Source organism: Trachurus japonicus, chromosome 15, assembly GCF_045865225.1.
Source record: "Trachurus japonicus isolate A0001 chromosome 15, Traja_1.0".
Taxonomy (NCBI): Eukaryota; Metazoa; Chordata; class Actinopteri; order Carangiformes; family Carangidae; genus Trachurus; species Trachurus japonicus.
Window position 1 is genome coordinate 10857485 of NC_140921.1, and position 26355 is coordinate 10883839.

The 26355-nt window shown below is 40.2% G+C and overlaps 1 protein-coding gene across 4 annotated transcripts in view; it reads left to right on the forward strand.

Moving 5' to 3' along the window:
• Positions 1 to 26355, forward strand: part of kcnh1a (potassium voltage-gated channel, subfamily H (eag-related), member 1a) — a 41354-nt gene that overhangs the window by 8539 nt on the left and 6460 nt on the right. For 2 of the 4 annotated variants that reach the window (XM_085799521.1, XM_085799523.1), the window contains 10 exons: positions 3282 to 3388; positions 3782 to 3910; positions 5251 to 5369; positions 6351 to 6743; positions 9834 to 9860; positions 12414 to 12571; positions 14596 to 14867; positions 18852 to 19051; positions 22395 to 22647; positions 25530 to 25726. In XM_085799521.1, coding sequence (XP_085655647.1) covers positions 3282 to 3388; positions 3782 to 3910; positions 5251 to 5369; positions 6351 to 6743; positions 9834 to 9860; positions 12414 to 12571; positions 14596 to 14867; positions 18852 to 19051; positions 22395 to 22647; positions 25530 to 25726 — 1855 coding nt within the window. The remainder of the gene's footprint in view (positions 1 to 3281; positions 3389 to 3781; positions 3911 to 5250; positions 5370 to 6350; positions 6744 to 9833; positions 9861 to 12413; positions 12572 to 14595; positions 14868 to 18851; positions 19052 to 22394; positions 22648 to 25529; positions 25727 to 26355) is intronic. The other 2 variants (XM_085799524.1, XM_085799525.1) reach the window with 1 other exon arrangement.

Genomic DNA, 26355 nt, shown 5'->3' on the forward strand with positions numbered 1-26355 from the left:
AGTATTCGTATTTGAGTGAACAATTTTAGGACTTTTATTGTGCCAGTAATAAACATGTAATGCAGGAAGCAGTGTAGCCTATTAATAGGAGCACACAGAAACAGTTGGTGCTGCCATGTTTGAAAGCTGTGGGAGATTTAATCTGTTGTAGGAGATGGTGTTTGTCACAGCCAGCACTGCGGCTATTACTGATTCAGACCCTCAGGTCCCTAAACATAAGCTTCAGAACATTTGCCAATACAAATATTGAACAGTGTGTGTGACGATTTGTTTGAGGTTTATTATTAGGTTACTAGATAGAGTGGAGTCTTATGTGTGTCAGAGGAAGGAAAACAGACTGAAAATCCTCGAAGCATGTTTTTGGAGTTGGTTTTAATAGTTCAGGGATCTCAGAACATACAGTTTCACTTCATTGATCTGTTTGATCTCAGATATAGTAAAATCAGCCTATGGATTGTTTCACTTGATGAAGGAAGTTGACGCATAATGATTTCAAAATATAGAAATTGTTCTGTTTTTTCGTATGGTGGCCTGTTTTCAGAATCTATAGGCTAGATTCCCCACTGTAATGAGTTTTTCATTTAGTTCAAGCAAGTTCAATGGTTCTTGGCTGTGCTTGCAGGTCAGTACAACCCAGGTCAAAGTTCAACACATTTTCAACACCCCCATGTGTAACGGATGTGCACTCACTCCACCCATAAAGGACGTGCTAACCAGATTGCCAATTGCTCATTGAGCTATTGGCAAAACGGTTAGCATCATCGCCTGCCGTGCAGCAGACCAGGGTTGGAACCCCACCTGGGGCAGGCCGTGAGAAATACAACGCAGAGGGCCAGATATGACATCGGCTACATATGGAAGCTATTATACATTCAATACATTCAAAAAAACAACAGGAAATGGCAACAGCAACCCCACACTGTCTCCTTTTTCCCCGAATTAGTCAGAATGTTGTATTAGCATCAAATTAGCCTCCTGCTGCTAACACAGTGGCTAACTTTTAAACTATGATGACAGAAAAAACAGATGAATAAACAAAACTAAACAACCAGAAACAGCTGGAATCAAAAGAGCTGATATAAACCCTCCAACAAGGACACCAGTGAAGCAAATCAAAAAAAGAAAATTCAGTTTTTTATTTCCTGTAAAAAAAAAAAAAGATGTCAGTTAAACTGTTAAGTGCCACGGGCTGTGCCAGCAGTGGTTGCCATGGCAACAAAATGTTCAACGGGAATGTTCAGCGGAACATAACTGCCGTTGGGATGATGATGACAGTGATACTAAATAAAACAGAAAAAAAGATGAAGCCATAGCCTACTGACTTAAGTGATGATCCCCCGACTTCTCACTTTCTAAGCACAGACATAGTTTAACAACTTTTGGATGCAGTGTCATGAAAGTTCCAGATATTCATTTATTTCCACCAAGGATGAATAGTAGAAACATAAGTCATCCCATAATGTTTCATCTATATTTCATTAAAATTTATCCCATCTTTGGTTTATGATCAAAAACCTGCAAAACTAATGGTAGCCTATAACCTACCCTCCATTAAAGAGGAACTATGCAGGATTTTTAGCTTAACTGAGCTACATTACCTTAATTAAACAGCTTTGGAGTTATTGTGATGGTTTAATATGACATGTAACTTGTTATGAAGGGGAATAGACACTCCTGCCTTCCACCTTGCGTTTCTTGGCTGAAAAACAACTACTGTACTTTGCAAGATTAGCGCCGCCGCCGTGGTGTCCCAACTCTCGTCTCTGCAGCACCGCGACACAAACGCGCCCCGTAACCTGTAATCTCTCGCTTATAACAGTTAAGACTACATTGTAATATAATGTTATGTAGCCCACCGCTCTATTGATTGCTTTCTCGCCGGCTTCGTTATAAACAAATGCACATGGTCAGGAGGAGGGTTAGCAAAACAGCGGAAAAGCGATCAGACTTGCATAGTTCCCCTTTAAACCTATTACAGTCCCACTGAGCTACTGTCACGGCTGTAAAAATAGAAACCACAGTGGTCTACCTACTGTATACACTGTCAGTCCCCCTCAAAAAAATATTTCATCTATACTCTTTGTTCTTTGATACCTTCAGTCATTTTGTGTTTCAGCATTTTATTTTTGCAAACATTTTCCACTTTTCCTTTGCTGTGTTAATTTTTTTTAAACCAAGTCTTACAGAAGCAGCCACACGCAGATTAATTCTCTGTCAAATGAAAACATCTTCATATGAGCCTAAAGAACGAGGCCGTAAAACATTCACAGAGTGTGGAGGTTTGATGTTTTTGAGGATGACTCACCACAAAACATATACTCATATCCCCTGGGTGTTTAGGTCTAATAACTGAACCTCTTATGCTATAGATGTTCGTGGATCAAAAATGCAGTTTCCATCTCGATTGTTCTTACTTTGTTTTGCTGCTCGTCAATTATGCATATATTTTTTTCTCCATTGGATCCCGTAAACATGCAGTGACAAACCTGTGGGAATTTTCATGCATGACAAGCGAGTGATCGTTTTCAAGTACTTTTTCTTTGAAGAAAATCAAATTGCTCGCGGCTCAAAGAGAAGACGAAGAAAAAAAAAAGAAGAAGAGAGGACATTCATCAGTGATATTACATCAAGCACTGGTCTGAGAAGTCTCAGCGGCGTCAGAACGTAGTCTCATTAAATTTAGCCTTCCTTTTGTATTCCATAACAAACTAAGTTATATTTAGATCATGCTGGAACATGCTGCTACTGAGGGTGGCAGTAACAAGCAAAGTGAGATGAATGTCTCTGCAGCGTGGTTAAATGTGCTCATGCTTGCTTGACCCATCTCCAGGTTTAATTTGTTTTTGAGAGGCACTTTGCATTTGGTCAATTAGACACCAGGCTGCATTTATCTTTTTTTATGCTTTCAGGGTACATTTCAATGAATTTTAATCTACCGCTGCTCTATATTTAATGGAGCCTAATTCTGCACTGTATGTCTCCTGAGGTCTCTAAGTACTGTAGCAGTCATTAAATTGGCTCCACAGTTTAAGTGTAACTCTTGATGGATGGCATATTATTTTATTATCTTTAGAAAATATACATTAATATTTAAGAAGTTGATGATGGGTGTGATTACGTAAAAAAGGTGATAATTTAATCTAATGAGGCAATACAGCAAATTCATTGTGACGCTCACATGTTTGAGCCTTCCTCGACACCTTTTGGTGCTAGACCGAATGTACCGCTGTGTGTTAAATATTCAGATTGTTTTTTGTTTTTTTTCCCTTTGTGTTTTCCAGCTTCATGTACGGGGAGCTGACAGACAAGGACACGACCGAAAAAGTGCGACTAACATTCGAGAATTATGAGATGAACTCGTTTGAAATACTGATGTACAAGAAAAACAGTAAGTAACAACAGCATAAGTGAGGAAAGAGGAAAATGTGGTGTTCCACTCTCTTGTCATGCAAATGTATTCAGAGCCTCAGTAACATACTGAGCTGAGTTCAAAGGCAGCCCAGAACATTTCTACCTCTGTAGAAATGTGCTAATTGGTTGAGAACCAGACCAGAGAAAGCTTCCCCAGAAAAATGCAATGCCGTGTTTGTTTCCAGTCGCAGGTGTAGCTTCCTCTGCTTCCAGGTGCTACAGAAAAACATGGAAAGTTTTGAAAGTCCAGAGTAATTTAGTTTCACTTTACTCCTTGCAATTAAAATTTCTGCTAAATATGCATTTCTCTCTCTGTAAATAAGCAGATGCTGCAGCTAAATATATGTTGTTGTTCTTTTTATACTCGCAGGGACGCCTGTTTGGTTTTTTGTGAAGATCGCTCCTATACGAAATGAACAGGAGAAAGTGGTCCTGTTCCTCTGCACCTTCAGCGACATAACAGCCTTCAAACAACCCATTGAAGACGACTCTTCCAAAGGTTAGAGTCAAGTAATTTAATTTATCAACAACAAATAAAGCCTCCCTGAAAGTTAATTCCACTTCAGAGTGATTAAAAATAGGAACAATACAAGCTCGGGCATCAAACGGCTCATTAAAATCCTTTTTTTCCTCCTTTTCTTTTCACATTTAATGGCAGGCGTGTGTGATCTAAAACTTAACACACAGAGGTGATCAGAGATGAGAGAGGCAGAGGTAACATTAGACAGCTAGTAATCACCATTCCCAGTCAAATACACACCCCACCATGATGGTTATCAGCCCACGGCACACAAAAGTGGTTCATAGGATGATAGGGAGCGACTACAAACAAACAAGCAGTGACAAAAACAGCATGGGGAATTACCATGAAGCAGCGAACACAAGGAGAACAGGGCCCACAGGACCTACTGTAATCCTAACAAGTTCTAACTCCACTGCACAGTTTCAAGGGGAACTCCACTGATTTTACACACCAAAGCCTGTTTTCAGGTCACGGAGCGTGATGATGTAGATGTGAAAAAGTCGTATGAAGCCTTTTGTGTCTCCAGATGAAGCTGCACACAGTCTGATAAATTGCCTCCAACGAGTCACCTCTCGGTTTTGTCTGCAGACGACGAATTTGAAAACAAAAACATTCTGATCTTCTTGACTCAAGGCTAGCACCCCAATCTCTGACCGAGGTGTCGAGTTGCATTGTGGGTAATGCAGGCGGCAGAGTTTGACAAGAAAGAAGAATGTGTGCAATAAAAAAGACGATATCCTTTCTCCTGCAAGGGTTTTAGTATTGTACAGCAGCACTTTTTGAAGCTGTTGATGCCCCAGCGTGCCCAGGAAATACTTAATGTGGAGAGCCTCAGTTGTACAGGAACCTGATTTTCTGAGTCTTATTACAATTCCCATAAGTCTGGAAGACATGCTGCGGCTTCAGAGATCCACAGAACCAGATAACTAGGGATGCACCAATTGTGACATTCTGGGTTGATAGCGAAACACATGTTCAAAATAACAATTTGGCCGATGGCCGACACTGGTACTGATTTTATTCCTCTATTGTGTAAAGGAAACCAAGACATTTTCATTACTCTCATGCAAGCTTAATTTTCGCTCACTTAACTTTGACAAATTGAACGTGCACGCATCCTTTTGCAGAGTCACATCCCCCCAAAACAGAGAGATAAAAACTGAACAGATGAACATCGGCCACTGCCATCAGTATTTTCCGATGGCCGATGTCAGTCACAGAGGCGAATATCGGTGCATCGGTGCTTCCCTACAGGTAACGTCTAGAGAGTCGTCCTATTACAGATCATGCATTCTGTATCTAATCTTAATCCTCAGGTTGGGGAAAGTTCGCCCGCCTGACTCGAGCTCTGACCAGCAGCAGAGGAGTGTTACAACAACTTCAGCCCACGGTTCACAAAGGAGAGAACGTCCACAAGCACTCCCGCCTCGCTGAGGTACGGAGTGATTTGATTTGATTTCCTGCTGCGTTGTATTTGTTAATGTCTGCGTCTCTGGCTGTCTTTACACTACGAGGTTTAAGTGGCCCAATTCCGATTTTTTCCTCTCAAGTGGCACAGATCGTATCTGTAACATGAATGTATAAACGGGAAAAAAACGCATGATATCGTATACTGTCAGATCGGATTCAGGCCCCCGTCATATGTGGAAATAAAATCATATATAAATCGGATATCCGCCAATGCGTCTGCAGTCTAAACAAACAGATCGGATATTCCCTGGCTATGTGAGTTGTACGTCATCAACAATGCGTCGAAATAGTAATACAGTAGCTGTATACGGACAAAAAAAAGAAAAAAAAAGAGTCAGAGCAAGTTGCCTGACTTCCTCTTCCATTTTGGTAGCCAACCGCGCCTACACATGCGGGTCGTTTCGTGCAAGCAAAGCAGATGCTTTGAAGCAAATGCAGATATCAGATATGGGTCACTTCTATAGAACATGTAAATAGACGAAAAATGCATTTACATTTTATTTTTAAAATGTTCATTACATTTTCCCTGTAGCGCTACATTATGTAACAATGTAATAATTTTTCACCTCATTATGTAACAACGCCACATTTTGTAATAAAATCCTTGAATGCAATATGTAATAAACTTTGCTGCATTTGTAATAAATTGTTACATAATTCACCAAATTATTTCATTTTCTTCATAAAAAAAAGTGCAACACCCACATTTTGTAATAACTGATACAATATGTAACAACTTGCTGTCTTGTGTTCAAGAATTTTATTACAAAATGTGGCAGCTCATTACAAAATGCAGCGTTATTACATAATGAGGTGAAAAATTATTTGATTATTACATACTGTGGCGCTACAGTCCCTGTACTGTAACACATAAAGCTAAATGCAATCAAGGCCTGTAGTGTAGCGACGGCCTCTGAGTCCTCTGTGATGCGTCTTCATCTGGCAGGTGCTGCAGCTCGGCTCAGATCTGCTGCCTCAGTACAAGCAGGAGACCCCCAAAACCCCTCCCCACATCATCCTGCACTACTGCCTCTTCAAGACCACGTGGGACTGGGTCATCCTCATCCTCACCTTCTACACGGCCATCATGGTGCCCTACAACGTCTCCTTCAAGACCAAGCAGAACAACGTGACGTGGCTGGTGGTGGACAGCATCGTGGACGTCATCTTCCTGGTGGACATCGTTCTGAACTTCCACACCACGTTCGTCGGCCCCGCCGGCGAGGTCATCTCAGACCCCAAGCTGATCCGGATGAACTACCTGAAGACCTGGTTTGTTATCGACCTGCTGTCCTGTCTGCCCTACGACGTCATCAACGCCTTCGAGAACGTGGACGAGGTGAGTCCAGTGGCTCTGTTTACCAGGGCGTCGCTGAGACGATCAATTGATTGAGAGATAATTAATCGGCAGCTCTTTTGATAATCTATTGATCATTCTTACGGTATTTTAAGTTTTCATGCTGCAGTTCCAGCTTCCCAAATGGGAGCACTTGTTGTTTCTTAGGTGGTTTTAAACCTGTTGGTCACATTAAACAAACAATTTGAACTTGTTAGCTTTCTAAATTGTTATAGATATAGACATTTAGTTGACTAATTGATAAGATTATTGAAAAATACCTAACTTGATGTCCTTGATGAGTCATTTTTTAAACAAAAATGAAATATTGCCTGGCCCCAGGTTTTGAAATTACATTTAATTACACGGTCATGATGTTTTTAGGATTTGTTTTGTCATACTGTACATTGGGAGCATTTCTGACATTTTGCACTCAGCAGTTATTAGTTAGCAAAATATTGGAGGCTGAAATATAAAGCAAAATATGAAGGCAATACCAGTCAATAAGTGATCATCAGATTTATTAAATTCTCAAATTACAATATTAGTGATAGCCTCAAAACACTCGTAGTAGTTGTTTTGTGTAGCTACAGTGAGTTTGAATTACTTTGTTTATGTTGCGATATGTTTGTTGGTGAATGCATACATGCTCAGCCATAATGAGGAGTGTTTGCCAGAGCGCTATCACAGTTAATTGGCACATTTTAATTGGGGAGGGAGCGCTGCATTATTAAACCGAGGCACCCTTCAGTGCTCGGCTGTGTCTTCGCCGCCCTGAAACCATCAACACCTTCTGAGCGCTGACAGAAAGCCCAGAGCATAGGGAAGACACGTGCTGCGATACGGACTAAGACGTGTTATTTTTCTAAACGAGCATTTTGACTTTAACAGATGTAGCACAATGTGACACACAGTATATGTGGGTTAATCTTCCTCATCTTGGCCAGCCCTCTCTTTCACAGTGGAAGAAAACCATATTATTTGTTGTTAAGCTGTGACATAACATTGCTTCGCTGTACTACTACCAACAAACAAGCGTACACAATGCTATGTTAAGATCCAGTAGATCCAGCAGATACTTGAGTCATATTTCTGGTTATATCTGACTGAAAACATCTTCATGGTGCAACCACAGCTTCTCAATCTGATGCAAATGTTCCCATAGATCACTGTTTTTTTCTCCCTCTATCAAACACACACACACATTTACACACATGCACACACACACATTGATTAAATGGAGCCTCAGGGTCCCGTACTTGCCGGTTTTCATTATATCAATGCATCATTCTGTGTGTGTCTGTGTGTGCCTGTTTGTGCTTAAATGTGACATGTCTCATGATGTGTGTGTTGTTGTTGTGACGACGTGCCTGTGTAAAATGCTGTGATAGCATTTAACGGCGCAGTCTGTCACACAGCACAGTGTACGGCGGCTCTCGGGGGCCGAGTCTGGCAGCATGTACAGTACCAGCTAATAAGAAATGCTGCAATAATGTTTTATTTTTTTTTAAAAGGAGCCTTGTTGCAGGAGAATGAGCACTGAGTTGCATCTGCAGGTCCAGCATTTTGGCCCTTTCTAGTCTTTCAGTGTTTCAGCATCCAAAGCGCTGACAAGTTCAAGAGGCCGGGGCAGAAACAGTCAGAGGTCAGCAGAAGAGAAAAACAACAACCTGCTGTCACTGAAAAGACACCACTGGTGTTATTTGATATTCTAGTAAAAGCAAGAATTCATTTCACTATCGAATATCTTTCCTATAGCTTGTGTTTGATGTTAAAAGCACACGAAAGAGCCTCAGACTGTGTCTGAAATCAGTTGATTAATTGGCAGCAACTGATTGTCATCTTCTCTGAGAATATCAGCTGGTTTCCATAGACTTGTTCAACATTAAACTTGATCATCAACAAAAGCAGCTTCCTGCCAGTAATGGAAAACACAGCCATGGTGTTACAGATGGTGGAATATGGAAAAGAAATCCCAACGAGTCATCCATTGAGGCTCTTAAATGTTTCCAATAGTTTTGCACAGTATATTATAAAAAAAAATTAAGCTATCTGGCAATATTCATCAGCAAGATCGTTGCTGCTGGTTTTGGAAATGCCAAGCGAGAATGAAAGAAAAGTCGTCATTGTTTTCCTGCAACATAAATGTATGAAATAATTTTTGAAAAACATTATGCGCCAGTGTCCAGGACAGTAATCGATTTATTTAATTTAATTTAGTCAATACTAGCTGAAATACTTGTCAGCTGAAGCCGTACACTTCACACAATACCGCTTCATACTTTCGCTTTGCATTTATTGTGAGATTGAAATGTACAAGTGGCCGTGATGAGGTTACGGACACATTGGCTGTAAAGGGACATCAAAGCTGCGACTGTCCACTTCCAGCAGCATCATCTTCCCGTGCGTCTTCCTCTCTGCAACAACTCACTGACTCCAATTTGCTCCAAATTGCTTTGAGGCGATCCATGGCAAGGGTAAATGAGAGCTAGTAAACAATTGTCCGTGTTATTAAACCGGCATCGAAACATCTTGCTGCTGCTGCCGCTGCTTCTCTAGACCTTAACGACTGACATGAATAACTTTGATGGCTGTTTTCCCCCCAACAGGTTTCCAAATAGGGAAGGAAAGATCATTAACGAGGAGCGGCTGTCAGAGTTATTCTTGGCAGCCTCAAAACGCCGTGCGTCACCTTGAGACTGACTGAAATTTGTGTCATTTCAGTTTCCAATCACTGATAAGCCCAAAACAACAACAACACATGACACTTCATGTTGCTGTCCAAAGTACAAGACGACAGATTAGCGCTTTAGCTTTTCACTGCATGCTTTGGGGACACTGCACATGTTGTACAAACACAAAGTTGTTTTTTTTCTATTTCTTTTCTTTTTATTTCAAAACCTTTATTAAATATTGATTTTCTCATGTGTTGATTCATCGCTTACTACTGATCAAGTGTCTTCTCTCTTACTTGTGCTTCCGTTTTTGTTTTTCTTCTTTTTCATCCCACCGTTCTGTTTGCATGGCCCCCTCCCCACCTCACACACCCTCCACCTCTTCTGCCTGTGTTCATGCATGGGACGCGATGGGAAGAATTGGAACCACCGAGCTGTCACTCAAGTAGGCTTCAGTTTGATCAGCATATGATAATGAACAGTGTTTGTGTTTTTGTTTCACTTGCAGACACACACATGCACACTTGATAAACCTGCAACATGAAACCCCCCCCCACCACCACCACCCTCAGGCCTTAAAAAGAAAAATCGCACATCACATTTCCTGTGACATTTATTCTGGAAAAAACATTTCTCTCAGAGGAGACTAACACAGGAACAAAGGAGTGAGAGAAATGTGAAATAAAATGTGATTTAATTTGCACAGAAGGAACAGATTTTGGTGCAGGAAGTGAATCATCACGGAGAACAGGCCATCGGTGTAAGGTCGTCCCAATTAGAAGAAACTTACCCCTGGTTACCCTAAATACTGGTGGTGGTGAAGCATGGAGGAGCTAGAGGATGGGAACATATCATAGGAGGAAAAGAGGCAGAAAGAGAGAGAGAGGGGGTACTTTTAAACTTTGAAAGCTTACAAGTGATTGGCTGAAGGCGATTGTGTCAGATTGTGATTGGATGACAACTAGAAGGAGCTGGAGGAGCTTATGACTGAGCTTGTGTAGATAGAGATGCATGCATCTTCCTGACTGACTTTTTTGCTAAGCTTCATTTCAGATGTAATGCTCGATGAGAGTGCGCCAACAGGAAGCAGAAGTGCATGAAAAAAATGTTACAGAAAAATGTCACAGATTTGTGCTGCTTCTGATTTGTTTCTGTTTTCCTGCCAAAGCTTTTCATTGCACAGGAGACAACAACTACTGTATCAGATTGCCTTCTGCAAGTGTTTTACGAGCATCATTAAAGCTGCATGAGGGCTGATTCTGTCAGAACTAACATCATTGGTGACTAACTGATTGCAGCAAAGTGACACAGTTAAAAAGTAGGAATCTCAGCATTGAAAATATGCATTTTAATAGAGAGATGTGTTGTGGTTTATTAGAGCCGCCTGCTTCCTTTAGACAAGTTTGACAGCATTTTACCTTCATTTTCACATTTGGCTAACTTTGCTTAATTGGGTGTCAGAAGCTGAAATGTGTACCTTTTCATTATATGATGTTTTAATATTGGAGATGAAAATAGTCACCTCAAAGTTCTTCGACTCCAAGGAGATGTTTAGATCAGGACTGAAAATGCAATAGAGAATTCATAAACTTAATAGGCTAGGCAAGGCAATTTTATTTGTATAGCCCAATGTGTCTCAAAGGGCTTTACATGGCATCATAACACCATAACAACATCCTACTAATACTGGTCCTTAACTATCGTACTTTAAAGGACTTTAAAAGGCAATAAAATACGTATTTTTCTAGAATTGGAGCATGCTTCTGCAGCAGTTCACTTAATGTAACATACTCAGAAATGAAGCCTGTGAGTATTCTCATTTGTCCAGGTCATAGTTATCTCAAGGAAATTTAAATCGAATGCAACTGGACTTGGTTATTTGTCTAGGAAGACGTTTCACCTCTCATCCAAGAGGCTTCATCAGTTCATGTTTGCATCTGACCAGGCTCCAAAACATGTCAAACTAATCTTCCTATGACAACTTTAATATCTATTTTATTGGTGCACTTTTTGCACAACTGCACTGAGGAGTTTGCAGCCAAACACAATAGCACGATTAACGCTGATAATTGAATTGCGTTGGAGCTCAGATCTGTAAAGTGATTTGAGGGAAGCTCAGGAGTCTGGCAGGCAGCTAGATCAGATCGAGTGACAGCAGACGCTGCAGTCGTACTCGCATTGCAGACCACAGCACATTAGCAGAATCAATAACCCTCCCAGCACACACACACACACACACATATACACACACACACACAGCAGCACCAGCAGGCGAAGTGCAAAGCAGACGGATGGGATTGCAATTGTCTGTTTGAATCACAGAGTGGGTGTTTCAATACAAACAGTTAAGCTGAGTAGACATTTAGCTGCTGGTTACGTGACTAATAGAAGTTGTAAAGTTTTAGCACATTGCACAGCATTTTTCTTTAGGCTATGTCAACTCAGCACGTGTTTACACTTTGAATCTTGTGTTTTACACTCATCTTGACAGGTTCTTCATTCTTTAAAGTGCTTTCAGATATTTGTTTTTCCTTCTTGGCTTTCTGATATAATGTGGTAGAGATATTTTTATATTTGATGTGGAAGTTGAATCCTAAGCAAACACAGGAGCAGATACTTAATATTTAATATCTACTTTTATATGATTCAAATTCAAATATTTAGACCTAATTATCTCAGGAGACCTTAACTTTTTAGGAGAGTTAGACAAATTATGGCATAGGTATACGTGAGTATTAATGACTGGTAAACACTATAATATGTCTATGATTGAGTGTTACATTAAAAAGTGGTTTAACCATGTATTAAATATTTATATATTGCCTATAAATTCTAAAAAGAGCTCTTAAAATCAGGTCAGGCCATGTATTAGAGGCACATCCTACTTGACCTCACAAACTTATATTAGTATAGTATTTTAACTTTAAGAAAATGAATGTCGTTTCTAATGTCTACCTCTGTTGATCGCTGCCCTTTCTCTTTCTTGTTGTCATCTTAGGGGATCAGCAGCCTGTTCAGCTCGCTCAAGGTGGTCCGACTTCTCCGTCTGGGTCGAGTTGCCCGTAAACTGGATCATTACATAGAGTACGGGGCAGCTGTACTGGTCCTGCTGGTGTGTGTTTTTGGACTGGCTGCCCATTGGCTGGCCTGCATTTGGTAAGTTGGTGACATTTATAGCCTATTAAGGTGTTATTACCTTCCACTCTCTCATAGCTGCAGTTTGAGTGTATTATATGGTATTACACTCAGAATATGTAGCCCAATCAGGATTTTTTATACTTGGAATAAAAATGTGATGATTTAATTCAGAGCAGCAATACTCGTGATCATAAATTACACAACACATTCTGTTATAGTGTTATGCCCTACCATCACATGAACAGCAGAGCCAGGTAATATAATGAGGCTGTTGATTAAGCTAATTAATGCATTAATTAGCAGTTGTGTTTTTGTCAACATGCTTGTTTCCATGCATTGAAACTGTATGTTTTCTGTACTGTAAAAAAAAAAAAAAAAAAAAGCCAGAAAGAGTTACGGTGGTTTCATGAGAATTGGTTTACCTCATTAATATGCAGATTTATGGAGCACGGGGCCTCCAAAGTCTAATCAGATCAGCTGCTCCACAGGGGGCAAGTGTGGTGGAAACGTTAAGTTTCCATCATGTGTTGTGCTTGATTTATTATGTTTATGCGAATGTCACACACACACACACACACACACACACACACACACACACACACACACACACACACACACAGAAACATGCATGCTCACACTTTGTGTCGCAGATGCCATCATGACAACTTAATGTCCTACATACATAAAAATAGAGAGAACTTGCTTGCTTGATAGATGATGATGAACATCAGTTTCTCCTCAGCAGATGATCGCTTCTACACACATAATACTCACACATTTTCACGTCCACAAGTACTTTTTGTTTTCAGGACCCCCGCAGAGGATCTAAGTAGTACCATAAACACAGTACAGTGGCCCCAGACGGTGTAATCAAAGTTGAATGAACGACGCTCCTGTTGCTCCAAAGCCGCGCTCGTACGTGTACCAGTAAAAAATAGCTTCTGCATCGCTTCCCTCAGTATGGTTTCTGCGGTTGCCATGGTCACGCGCCGAGTCATGCCGTCCACATGGTCCACAAAGTTGAGGGTCGTCGTCAGCTCAGACAATAACAGCAAACAACCCTGTCCACTCACAGCAGAAGCAGCAGCATCACTCTCTCTTCTTACAAGTGGTGAAGTGGATGTCGTACTAGGGTAACGATAAGAAAACATAAATCCTGTTTTTATTTTTTATTCTTTTGTGGAAAAACTGTTGATTTTTTCTTTTAAAATGATTCAAAATGAACCAATTGTTGCAGCCAAGGGACTCCTGAAGTGAGGTCAGTGGCAGGCCCAGACCGATGTATTAGACAGCAGATATGAAAAAGCATCACTGCACTGTCTTCACTGCACCATCATAAATGCAAAACCAGAAGCAGAGGCAGAAACAGAAACATCATATTCACCTAATTTTATATTCTGATGGATTTTTACAATTTTTCTCCAGGAAGCCAGTTAACTCTGAGGTTTCACAAATAACCAGCGTTTTCTGTAAATGATTACACAAACAGCGACTGATCTTTCTCCTAGTGTGACCATGACCTTTTATATATATGTTGTGAAACATTACAGTTGCCATGGTACCAGATTTTGACCTCCTGTGGTCCCCGGAGGACCCTTTGAACTTTCTATTAGTACCGTCATGAGATTTTAATTTGTAGTTTTGACTTAAATGTCTCAACAACTCTTTGATAAATTGCAATTTTCACCTGGTAAAAAAGAAAAAAGCTCTCGTACATCCAAAGGCAAAAAAGAAAACTCGCAACACTGTCTTCTCTCGAAATAGAAAATGTATTTATTAAAGGGCTACATATTAAAAGAGACAACGTTTCGAGCGACTGGCTCTTCGTCAGGTCAATGTTATTTTGATAATTGATCATGTGTCCTGTACTTTGGTTTCATTCCCATCGCCCACATTACCGTCCTGATGTAGCATTTAGCTTGAAGCGTGACGATGTAAAGCCTCATTTGGTCACTCGCATGATTCAAACTTCCTCACATTTTCAATTTTCTTTAACATAAATACACTCTAGTCTGACACTCAGCTGTTTGTCTGAACTGCAGGTACAGCATCGGTGACTACGAAGTCATCGACGAGGAAACCAACATCGTGCGCATGGACAGCTGGCTCTACATCCTGGCCGAGACGGTGGGCAGGCCGTACCGCTTCAACGCCAGCGGCTCGGGGAAGTGGGAGGGCGGTCCCAACAAGGACTCGGTCTACATCACGTCCTTGTACTTCACCATGACGAGCCTGACAAGTATCGGCTTCGGAAACATCGCCCCGACCACAGACGGAGAGAAGATCTTTGCCGTGGCCATGATGATGATTGGATGTGAGTGGAGGTGTTTTTACTTCTCTCTCTAATGTAGGAAACGATGACACATGAGAAGTTCAACTCTGCTCTTTAAAACCACAGTCAACTGATGTAGGTGAATAAATGAATTATGGAGAGAGCCGCCATCGAAGTTTTAGAAAGTAGAACTGTACAGATGATTATCTGAGCAGTGTTTAACTGTACCCTAGAATAATCTAGAACAATCTGCTGAGGTTGAATATAGTTCAATGACTGCGGTTTTATTTAATTCACACTCATTTACATTATTATGGGCCTCGACAGCGCTGCGGTTTTCTCAGTGGTGCTTTCACTGCCAAATATAAAATCACATATGAAAATGTCTGTTCAGGCCCAAAGCTGAAAAATGTCTTTCTGCCATAATCCCTGTAGTCATAGCAGTAGGTTCATTACCTTTAATTATCAGTGCATGTTGTTTTGAGATCTGCTCAGCAAACACAATGGAGGTGAACGATACAGGTCCCCTGTCCCTCATCAAACTCATCAAATATACAATCCAACAACTCCAAAATGCTCTCGTGGACAAGTTGTGACCTGAACATTCACCACGCTATGAAATAATCATATAGTATAGTATAATTATGTAACATTACGACACACAAAGGTGGTGAATGTGCAGATCTCAATTTGTCCACGAGAGCGTTTTGGAGTTGTTGGATTGTGTATTTGATGAGTTTGATGAGGGACAAGGGACCTGTACCGTTCACCTCCACTGTGTTCACTGAGCAGCTCGCGTCTCTGCCCCGTGGATCTCAAAATAACATGCACCGATAATCAAAGGTAATGAACCTAGTCATTTGACTATAGGGATTACTGCAATAGGCAAATTTTTCCAAAATGTTGAACTATCCTTTTAATGGTGTTTTTTTAAAGCATTTATTTAAATTTTGACAAGCAAACTTTTTAAATACACACACTTTGTACAATGTGAAAAAAGGATATTTGCAATTCCAGCGTTTCCCCATCATGTAGTACATGATGTATCAAGTTATTGGATATAAAATTGATTTCTCAATTACAAGAAACGGGTTATTGATAAGGGGAGGCCAGCTGCAGTTTGGTCTCTACCTTATAGTTGTAGTCACATTTCACATGCTGCTCTTGGTTTATTGTTTCTCTTTATTGTCATTAAATCACACATTTCAAATATATATATGCAAAAATATATCTATATGGTAAAGCAGAGGTCAGAAGGTCAGTTTTTGATCAGATGTGTAGTTACTGCTCATTGTACATTGTGTAGTTTTTACTACTTCTTTTCTTTTTCAGTTTCATGGTCATAGGTATACGGTGACAAACAGCTGTGTTGGTCTGTACCTCAGTCTGTTATGTGGTATTACGCTGCATTATTTAGATTTTGTGGAACTCACACAAGTTTCAAGTGTTTCTGAAAATACTTATTTTCTAACAAGTCCTGTGGCTGATCGGGCCGTAACTGTTATGTTTTATACTAATACCTAAAAAGGTATAGGTAAAAATGACATTAAGAGTGTGAACAATGAAGCAACACACAGGACCAGCCTATTAACATTCATAACAATGACTGAATTATAGTTTGGTATAAAAAAAAACCCAACTGCCCTCACTAACTAACTAACAACAGCGTCTAATGGTCTGAAGACGGCGGCCGATCGCCACAGCATGCCCTCCTCGTCTCCACATCTCAATATTAAACATTTCTAAGTGTATCTCCGGCCTCTGTGTCTCATAACACAGTGAACAGCGCGGTGCCATTATGTGTGACTGCACATGGAGAGCAACGCCTCGGAGCAATAACTGACACTGCCAGATCAATTTAACACAGCGCTCCCCCCTGCAATCACTCTTCACCTCTGTTGTACTTTTTTTTTTTTTTTCCTGCTCACTGTCTCAACCCTGAGACGAGGGGATGAGAGGATGAGAGGATGAGAGGATGATCGTCACCCACTCTATTCTGTCTCTCTCCACCTTTTTGGCTGCTCACGTTTATGATGAATACACTCTTAGGTGGGGGGGGGGTGGGAACTGGCAAGAAGTCATAGTACTGTACGCAGACTTGGGTCTGTTTAAATTTCTTGTCGCGAGATACAAATCAGCTCAAAGCGTAAATAACTGAAAAGCAGACAAGCCTCCGGAGGATTCGGTTGTAGATGCAATCTACTGTAGTCCACGGCTGTTCTCTATGAAATATGGATGCCCTGATACTGTGCTATTTTTACCATCAGCACTGGATCGGTGCTGGCAGTGGAAGATCACAGTGTGACGAGGGATTGGGGGGTGGCACGGGGGGGTGGCATTATACATATGTCCTGTTTCTATAGCAACTGTTGGCCTGGGGCTTCAGTTTCTGACAACTGTCTGTTAACTACCTTCAAACAAGCCAGCTGTTGGATGCCAGGCAACGCTTGCGACGAAGTTGTACACGTCAGCGAACTAAAAGAGCAACGTTGGGGACTGAAGCTCCCGTTCCGCGGGGAGCGATTGAGTTTCCTTTGTTGCAGCGTTTTCTGCTTATCAGAGAGAAGTGACGGTTGCCATCTGCGCCCGGGCTTGAAGTAGCAGCCATCCCTAAACTTCAGCAACTTCAAAAGGAGAGCAGTTGTCAAATCATCTCAGATTTAATAAGAGAGCTCAGAGCTTTTTTTTAAAAAAGAAATCATTCTCGATCTGTTACCACGCGGATCATGGCGTCTGAAAATGTGCAGCAGCACTCTGAGCACACAACAAACAAGAAAATATTGTCATATTCTTTGTGCTTGGGTGATAAAGAAAACCATAGGATGCTGCAACGCTCGATAACATAGTAGCACGGTGAGCGATGGTGATGAAAGGATGAAAGTTGGTGGTTATCCTCGCCCTTGGGGGAGTTTTGAGCGCATTTTTAATTAGCATTATTCCCCCTTGCAGTTTTTCAGCACTTTGATTCAAGATTGTGCGCCGTGAAATAAACAAACACACACAAACGCACGCACAGGTTACTGTCATCATCTGAGGATAATTGAAATGTGTGGCTGGCGTGTTTCCTCTCCATCCCTTCTAGCAGGGCTAATTAGGACTCCATTGCCAAGAGAACAGTGCTCACACAGAGCAGACATCTGATGGCTTTGATCCACACACGCTCCAGCTGTTGCACCAGTTCAAACACACAACCAACCCAACCAGCCACCTCAGAGATGTGCTTTCTTTTCCCTTTTCTTAAATTCTTACATCACGAGACGAGTTAACGGCCTTATTATTTGTCTGATCATAACTCCGTGGGAATGGGCGTTTGCACACACACACACACACACATGCACCCAATAAAGAGCTCTGATTAGAGATTTCCCCCTTTTGGCGAGAATTTAGTTTATTGTATTTGGTGGTGGCGATGATGAGGAGTAACTGTTTATTTCCCATGTGATTGATTAAAGCACTCGCCACAGAAAAAAACAATATTAAGTTTCTCATAGACGTAAAGAGCACCAGTCTCATGAGAAAGATTTTTGTTTTTATAAAACCAACTCAACAAATTTAGGAAAATTTGAGACTTTGATGCCTTGTCTTGTTATTTTCTAAGGCCAGATTAAGTTATTTTGCTCTTTTCTAAAATATTGTGTCTCAGTAAACCTAGTTGAGGAGTTTTTTGTGTCCTTGTAAACCAGGTGTTTGAGCTTTTTATGTCTTTGCAAAGAAAATCAGGTTTGATCTTTTATGTTTAATTTTAAAATCTTACTGTAGTGTGACCGTGAACCAACACGTCTTTAATTAATCAAGGCGATCTGAGAAATAAACGTGTGAAAACTTAACCATGAATCATCAACCTTAGGAGTGGTGTTGAGCCAAACGCTGAATCCCTGCAATGATTTTTTATAGACCTTGGTTGATATCTGTGCTCTGCAACCACCTCACACACTCTTCATATAATCTATTTTGCTGCTTTTTTAGATTATATCTTTTTAACTTTACCAAATTAATCCTCTTTCCGTCCTCTCCGTATTTACGCAGCGCTGCTCTACGCCACCATCTTTGGTAACGTGACAACAATCTTCCAGCAGATGTACGCCAACACCAACCGGTACCACGAGATGATCAACAGCGTCCGAGACTTCCTCAAGCTCTACCAGGTGCCCAAGGGCTTGAGCGAAAGAGTTATGGACTACATCGCCTCCACCTGGTCCATGTCGCGGGGAATAGACACCGAGAAGGTACGTCAGAGTGGAAATTCACTACGATCCAGTTGATATAATCTAGACCACCGAAAAAAAACATGACCATTATGTGCTACTTGTACTCTGTCTGTCTTTGTGCGCATTACATGAACCAGCTACAAAGTGTCGGTGGATTTTTGTTACTTCAAGTGAATGCATCTTTGTATGTGACAAAAATGAAAATCATTTCCCCATCTAACAAGAAATGATTTGCAAAAATGTCCTTTAAGAGTTCAGTAAAAGACACAGCACTTCTTGTTTTGGGGAGGCTGAGCAGCAACAGTGAGGCCTCCGTTTTATTATTAAAGGGATAGTTCACCCTAGAATGATATTTTGCTCATTATCTACTCACCCTCATGTTGACTAAGGGCTGGAAGAATTCTCAGAGTCCACCGTCCCTTCTCTGAGTTACAGGGGGTCTCGGCATAGCAGTGCATGTCCATATAACGGTTGCAAAGGGACACCAGAGCTCTTCGTAAAAAAAACACACACAAAAAAACATCCAAATACCTCCATGATGCTCGTATGTAATGTTCGTCTTGTGCTGAAGCCCCAAATTGCGTAATTGTCCCGAAAAAAATTAAATAAGTCCACATTCCAAGCATGTTTGTAGCGGAAGCTTCTCGAAGCTCCTCTTCCTGGTCCGTCCAAATCTCGCGTGATTCGCAGTAACCGCACTGACGCCGGCGCAAATCACGCGAGATTTGGACGGACCAGGAAGAGGAGCTTCGAGAAGCTTCCGCTACAAACATGCTTGGAATGTGGACTTATTTAATTTTTTTCGGGACAATTACGCAATTTGGGGCTTCAGCACAAGACGGACATTACATACGAGCATCATGGAGGTATTTGGATGTTTTTTTGTGTGTGTTTTTTTACGAAGAGCTCTGGTGTCCCTTTGCAACCGTTATATGGACATGCACTGCTATGCCGAGACCCCCTGTAACTCAGAGAAGGGACGGTGGACTCTGAGAATTCTTCCAGCCCTTAGTCAACATGAGGGTGAGTAGATAATGAGCGAAATATCATTCTAGGGTGAACTATCCCTTTAATGGGTCTGTCTGAGTGAGTGACTGAGTGGTGTTTTGTTTTTCCCCCAAAAAACTTACTGCACTTAGCAAAGACTTTATGACTTTTGATAAACAACAGCTGCTTTCCAATCTAAGGACGGTGAAGCTTTCCCTCTGCAGGGCGCTCCTCTCTGAGTGATCCAGTAAATCTACGTAGCTTCACAACACTGCTGTTGTTTTTAATATAAGTGTATCATCATTACTTTGTCAGAAGATTTCATAGAGTAGCTATAAAATCAGGGGGTTTTGCAGTAATGGCTTGGAAGTGAGCACTCGTTAAAATGTTGTCACTGTTTCGTTTGTTGTAGTTTCTGACAACAGAAACATAAAAAACCGGAAAATGAGAGCAGATTTCATTTGTTTAAAAACTATTGTATGTGAGCAGAGAGATAGAGAGTAGGAGAGAAGTAAACAGATAATGGGCTGAAACCAGCTGACACAGGCAGGATATTATGTGGTGCAACCATATAATAGGTTTGACCTGCGCTTGCTGTTACGGTTAAAAAAATGTATTTCTGTCTCTGTTACGCAACTTTACAATACGAGTATTATGTAAAGCACGACACCCAGGTTTGACATAATGTATTTATTGCAGGATTGTTCAACAATGTGATGTAAATAGAATCATACATTGCCCGTTTTTCATTGTTTGTCTCCAGGGTTTTGTCACTAGAAAGACTTGTGGTTTTGTCTGTAATCGATATCAGATGGTGATATTTACTGTGTCCTCTTTATTAAGCCTGCACCGCGTCTATATATCATTTATTTGTCTGGCTTCAGGCCACACTAAAGGGTCTAAAAATGGCACATAATCCCTCTCTGCTTGACATTCATCTTCAAAGAGGTTTGTTTTAAAGGCAGAGCCATCCAACGGCCCGGCATCCTGTTGATTAGGTGTACTTGAACAACAGGCTGCCACTCAGCAGAGAGGCAGCTGGACTCTCACCTGGGAGCAGCTTCATGTGAAACTCCACCAAAAAAAATATTTATTTCATGTGTTCAGTCCATCCGACAGATGTGTCAGCTCTTGAAATGCTTCTCAAAACTAATGAAAAAGACCAAGAAACACAAATATTTTTTCTAGTGACATCTAAATTCTGCTTTGAGAACAATAATGGCAGCTTCTGGAAATGATCTTAATGAGCTTTCAGTATCACACTTCACACATAATTTCATTGGAGACCCCAGAGCACATGTGTATGATTTAGAAAGCTCATTAAACAAAACTTGAACACATACCTCCAAACTATTTAGGCTGTATTTTAATCTTGGACAGCCACAGGTTGATAATAATCAAAGATAATTACATAATAAACAAAGAAAATAAATCATAAAGTGCAGCAGTTCTTAAAGATATTGGGTCCTCATACATCCAGACATGAACATTATGGCTCGGAAAATCTCCTGTGAATATTGTTTTTGCAAAATTCTTAAAAATGTATGTAAAAAAATCTATCTACATCTATATTTTATGGCAGTCTGAGTTTATTTTTCTGAATTTTTCTTAACACTCAGTGTACAGAACCTGCTCAGCCCCTTAGATCAAGTTAGCAACTTGCTGGCAGTGAACATAGTGAAGCGTTCAGCAGCTGAAACTGCAGACATTTCCCTCAGGAGTTGGAAAAAAAACTAAAACCAAACTAAAAGAGAGCGAGTGTTTGACTTATTTTTTCAGCAGCTGCATAGAAACACGACTCCATAGGAATGATAAATGTTGCTCCATCACTGCTGGATGTGAAAATAAGCAACAGTTTGTCATCAAGTTCAATATATCAAATTGATGAAGAATGTGATGATATGTTGACGTTTCATTCACAAAGTGACAACTTCAGTTTTGGGGTTTGTCACTCACCTGCAGTGACACCACAGTGTCTCCATGTCCAGTTTAGTGTTTCCATGCAAAAATGTTTTTTCTTCCAGCATTTTCCATTGATAAATAAATTGTATAGTTAACACAGCTGTTAACCAGGCAAAGCAAAATAACAGAAATGATATATGAGTGAAGCTGTAACCTTTTGGCCTTGAGTCAGGAGCTACTCACACCTAATGATGCACATCACCAATCACCTGCATGTGACACATTGAGGAAGGTGGCAAGCTGTGGTTTTTCGTGGTCCAACATGTAGCCATGGCAACAATTTATAACTCAAAAGACAAAAAAAATACTATCCACCAGCTCTTAGTGTGGTGTAATCCAGTCCCCAACATCACTCAGCGTCTCTTTGATCCACAGCTCCTCTCTCTCTCTCTCCGCTCTCATTTGTTCCCAGGTGTTGCAGATTTGTCCGAAGGACATGAGAGCAGATATCTGCGTCCATCTCAACCGGAAGGTCTTTAAGGAGCACCCGGCGTTCCGGCTGGCCAGCGACGGGTGTCTCCGAGCTCTGGCCATGGAGTTTCAGACCATCCACTGTGCTCCCGGTGACCTGATCTACCACGCCGGTGAAAGCGTGGACAGCCTCTGTTTCGTGGTGTCGGGGTCACTGGAGGTCATTCAGGACGACGAGGTGGTCGCCATTTTGGGTGAGTGTAGCCTACCTGGTGAGAGTTTTAAAAGAAATATAAATAGGCTAGTGTTTAAATGAATAGTTATGTAGTTATTTTGCCCAAAGAAGTTTTCAGCTCTGGTTTAAATAATATTATTCCAGACAAAGTACGCTGCAGTAATTTCAAGAATATATTTATAAAACAGCGGAGTCAGCTTTTGAATAAGAAAAGTTTGTTACCTTTGTTATGTTTATTACCTGACTCACTCCTTCTTACAGTTGATTGCATCTCTAGTGGCAATAATTGTGCACAATTAAGTATAAAATCAATATGTGTATCAAACTAAATAAATAAATAAGCTTGTAATAAAAGAAAATTGGTTGAAATGGAAGAACTATATCAAAACTTTAGCAGGAAATAAATTATGTTGCTGTAAATCAGGGAACTCATTTAATCAGAATTTAGTGACACACTGACAAGTGAAGATAATGAAGATGCATGAAAATGACAACAACAACCACAACAATCAATACCAGCTTTAATCAAATGCAAATGAAATTATTCTTAATGGTTCAGCTCAAACATGATTCATCAATGCCAATATTATTTCTTTTACGATAAATAGTGAGTGAGTCATATGAAATCTTTGATGAAAAGGTTTTATGCTTTTAAGGTCAGTGAGACTCGTTTTAAAGAAGACGCAAACTATTTTGACATGAATGAAGCTCTAATGTTTATTTTATAAATGAGTCAGTCAAGTTTCTCTTTTCTTCTAAAGTTATGGTTCTCCCTCTGTCATTCTTTCTTTCTTTCATTCTTTTTCTTAGGACTTACATAAAATCCTCCCTTTTTTTCTCCGTACAGCAGCACTTTACAAACTGTTTCTGACTGCAGTGGAAGCTGAGTCGTTTGGGGATCATTTTCTGCTGAGTCAGGAGCTGAGGATTTGTACAAGAGTCTTCACAGACGCACAATCCTCTCAGTAACATCTTGAACACAGTCTGGTCTTTTCAACTCTTCGTCTTCAAGCCGATAAAAAAAAACACAATTCCCTTTCAGAACGGGCTCATGTAATTTTAACAATGGTCTGAAAGGCTTTCTTTGTCAGTATTTAGTAAATCCCTTTTATTACACAAAAAGACCAAAGTAATCATATTATTATTTTCTTGATACATTGATGGTTCAAAATGTAAAAAAAAAAATCCATCTAAATTTCTCATAACCCAACATCAGATTGCACTTCATTGTCTTATGAAACATGAAACAGGACAAGAGGTTGAAACCAGAAATTACCAGAAATATTTGGCATTTTTGCTTAAAAAATTACTAAAAGGATTTATTGATTGTTTCATTGATTGATTATAACTACGTAGGCTAGTTCCAATTCATTTTCTTTATGGGCATTGAGCAATTAAAGCTGTGGACATTTCCCTCAGGAAGAGCTGAATATTGGACTAAAATCCAACAGCTGGATAGAAACACAAGCAAATTACCTACAGTATGAATCGCATTTCAACTATCATCCATCCATACAGTCAGATCAATTCGGATGAATAGATAAATTGATAAACAGACCCAACCTGTAAATAATAACTAAACTAAGTATAATTGTGCTGCTCTGTGAACTGTATGGAACCAGTCTGTTTGCTATTCATGAATCCACTTCCTCCCCTCTCTGAACTTATTTATCAAGCTTCAGAAAAAAACACAAATATTTTTTCTTACGTACTCTGCGGTGGTTAAATCCCAGCAGTATTTCCTTTTTAAAACCTCAGGCTTTTAATTTGCCAAATGATTGATTTAGTAAATAATGGATGGCATCCTGAAGACACCACCTTGGCTGTTTTATTTTCGTCAATAACTTGCGATCGGTTCCTCATTGCAACAGTCAGTTATACTGTCAGGCTGATAGCATTGACCCGGATGGAGACCGTAATGGAGCCTGAAGTGAGTTACAAGTTACTACTATAAATCAAAATCTCATTAGATGAATAGGCCTGTCGAAGTGTAACAGCATCTGGAGTGGACCCGGAAACAAGATTAAATACTTAAAAACAAACAAACAAACAAGATTAAACACCTTGTCTCATTTGATAATAGAAAATGAACAAGAAATAAATCCCTTTTTGTTTGCGTGGTTGAACTGTCTGACCACCTGTTTTTAAGAAAAGACGGAACTGGACGACAGATCAATTCATCAGGACAAGAGTTTGATCAGTATTAATAATTGGAGGTGTAATTTCCCAGCGAAAGTGACACAGGACGTGACTGGTTATTAATGTCCTATTCAACAACTACAGCTTTATTATCAACAAGTGGAAAGACAAGTTTATGGTGGCTTTTACTGGTGACACTTAATATCAGTAGTATAAACATTTGTAATCCACATTTTTATGTAGTTTAAAGCAGCTATGAAGATATTTTCAGTATCAACATATTGTATTTTCAACGGTATTTGAATTTACACCAGCCTACTGTACAGTACACTTGTGGATGCTTCACAGCAGTAATAGTTATTGACGAATGCATCAATAAACACTTCTGCCTGAAACTGTAATAGTGCATGTTAAAGCCATTTATTGAATAATTTCTCATCCTTTCATTGCCTCCTGAAAAATAAAATTGTCGCATAAAAGATGTTATAAATAGGTTAGAGGAACAACCTTCTCACAAAAACACACAAAATATTTCATACCTACTCTCCCACTTCTATTCAGCAAAAAAGAAACAAACCTTGAAAAGTGAAAATGGGATTTTTTTTTCACAACCTGGCAACCCAAAATTTGTGCTCCAAAAGCACCATTATTGAAGCTGAACTCTTTACAACGTACAAACCTTTTACAAAATACGACTCATTAGAGATGGATACCAAATGTTTTGGAGGCGTCAGCCCGCTCTGAGCCGACCTCTCTCTGCAGGTAAAGGAGACGTGTTTGGGGATGTTTTCTGGAAAGAGGTGACCCTGGCTCAGGCCTGCGCCAACGTCCGCGCTCTGACCTACTGCGACCTCCACGTCATTAAACGCGACGCTCTGCAGAAGGTGCTGGAGTTCTACACGGCGTTTTCCAACCACTTCTCCAGAAACCTGCTGCTCACTTACAACCTGCGAAAAAGGGTGAGTGACTCTCGACACAGAGACAGAACGAGACTCAGATACAGTTCACCCACTCGCTCCCACAGCAGCTGCTCATGTGAGAATCTTTTTTTTATTAAACTGTGTTAACTCTACACTGTGTATGGTTTATATACAGTATGTTTGTATGTGTAAGGAAAAAGGAAATATTTAGATATTGCCACTACCATTTGTGATACACCACAAAATGCAGCCTTCAGAGTCACCATAAAGCTGAATCAACGTCGCTGTAAAACAAAAAAACAAACATTATAACCATCACGAATGTTGGATTTATAGCAGAACTTTATCAGTTAGAGTTGATCGACCCTTGTTTTTTATTTCATGCGCCGCACAAAAACATATGATTACCGTTCAATTCAATTCAATTCAATTCAGTTCAGTTTTATTTAAAGTGTAAAATCACCATGAACATGGTCCCTGAACACTTTACAATCATCACAAAGACAAGTTACAATTTACGATTACAACTGTCACTGCAGCAATAGAGAAGGCAATACGATAGGCACTAATAATATAGGCACAATGCAACAATGAAATACAATAGGTCAAAGGAAGTAGGCAGTAGGACTATCAAGTTATACCAAATGATTGAACAAATAAAATGTTTT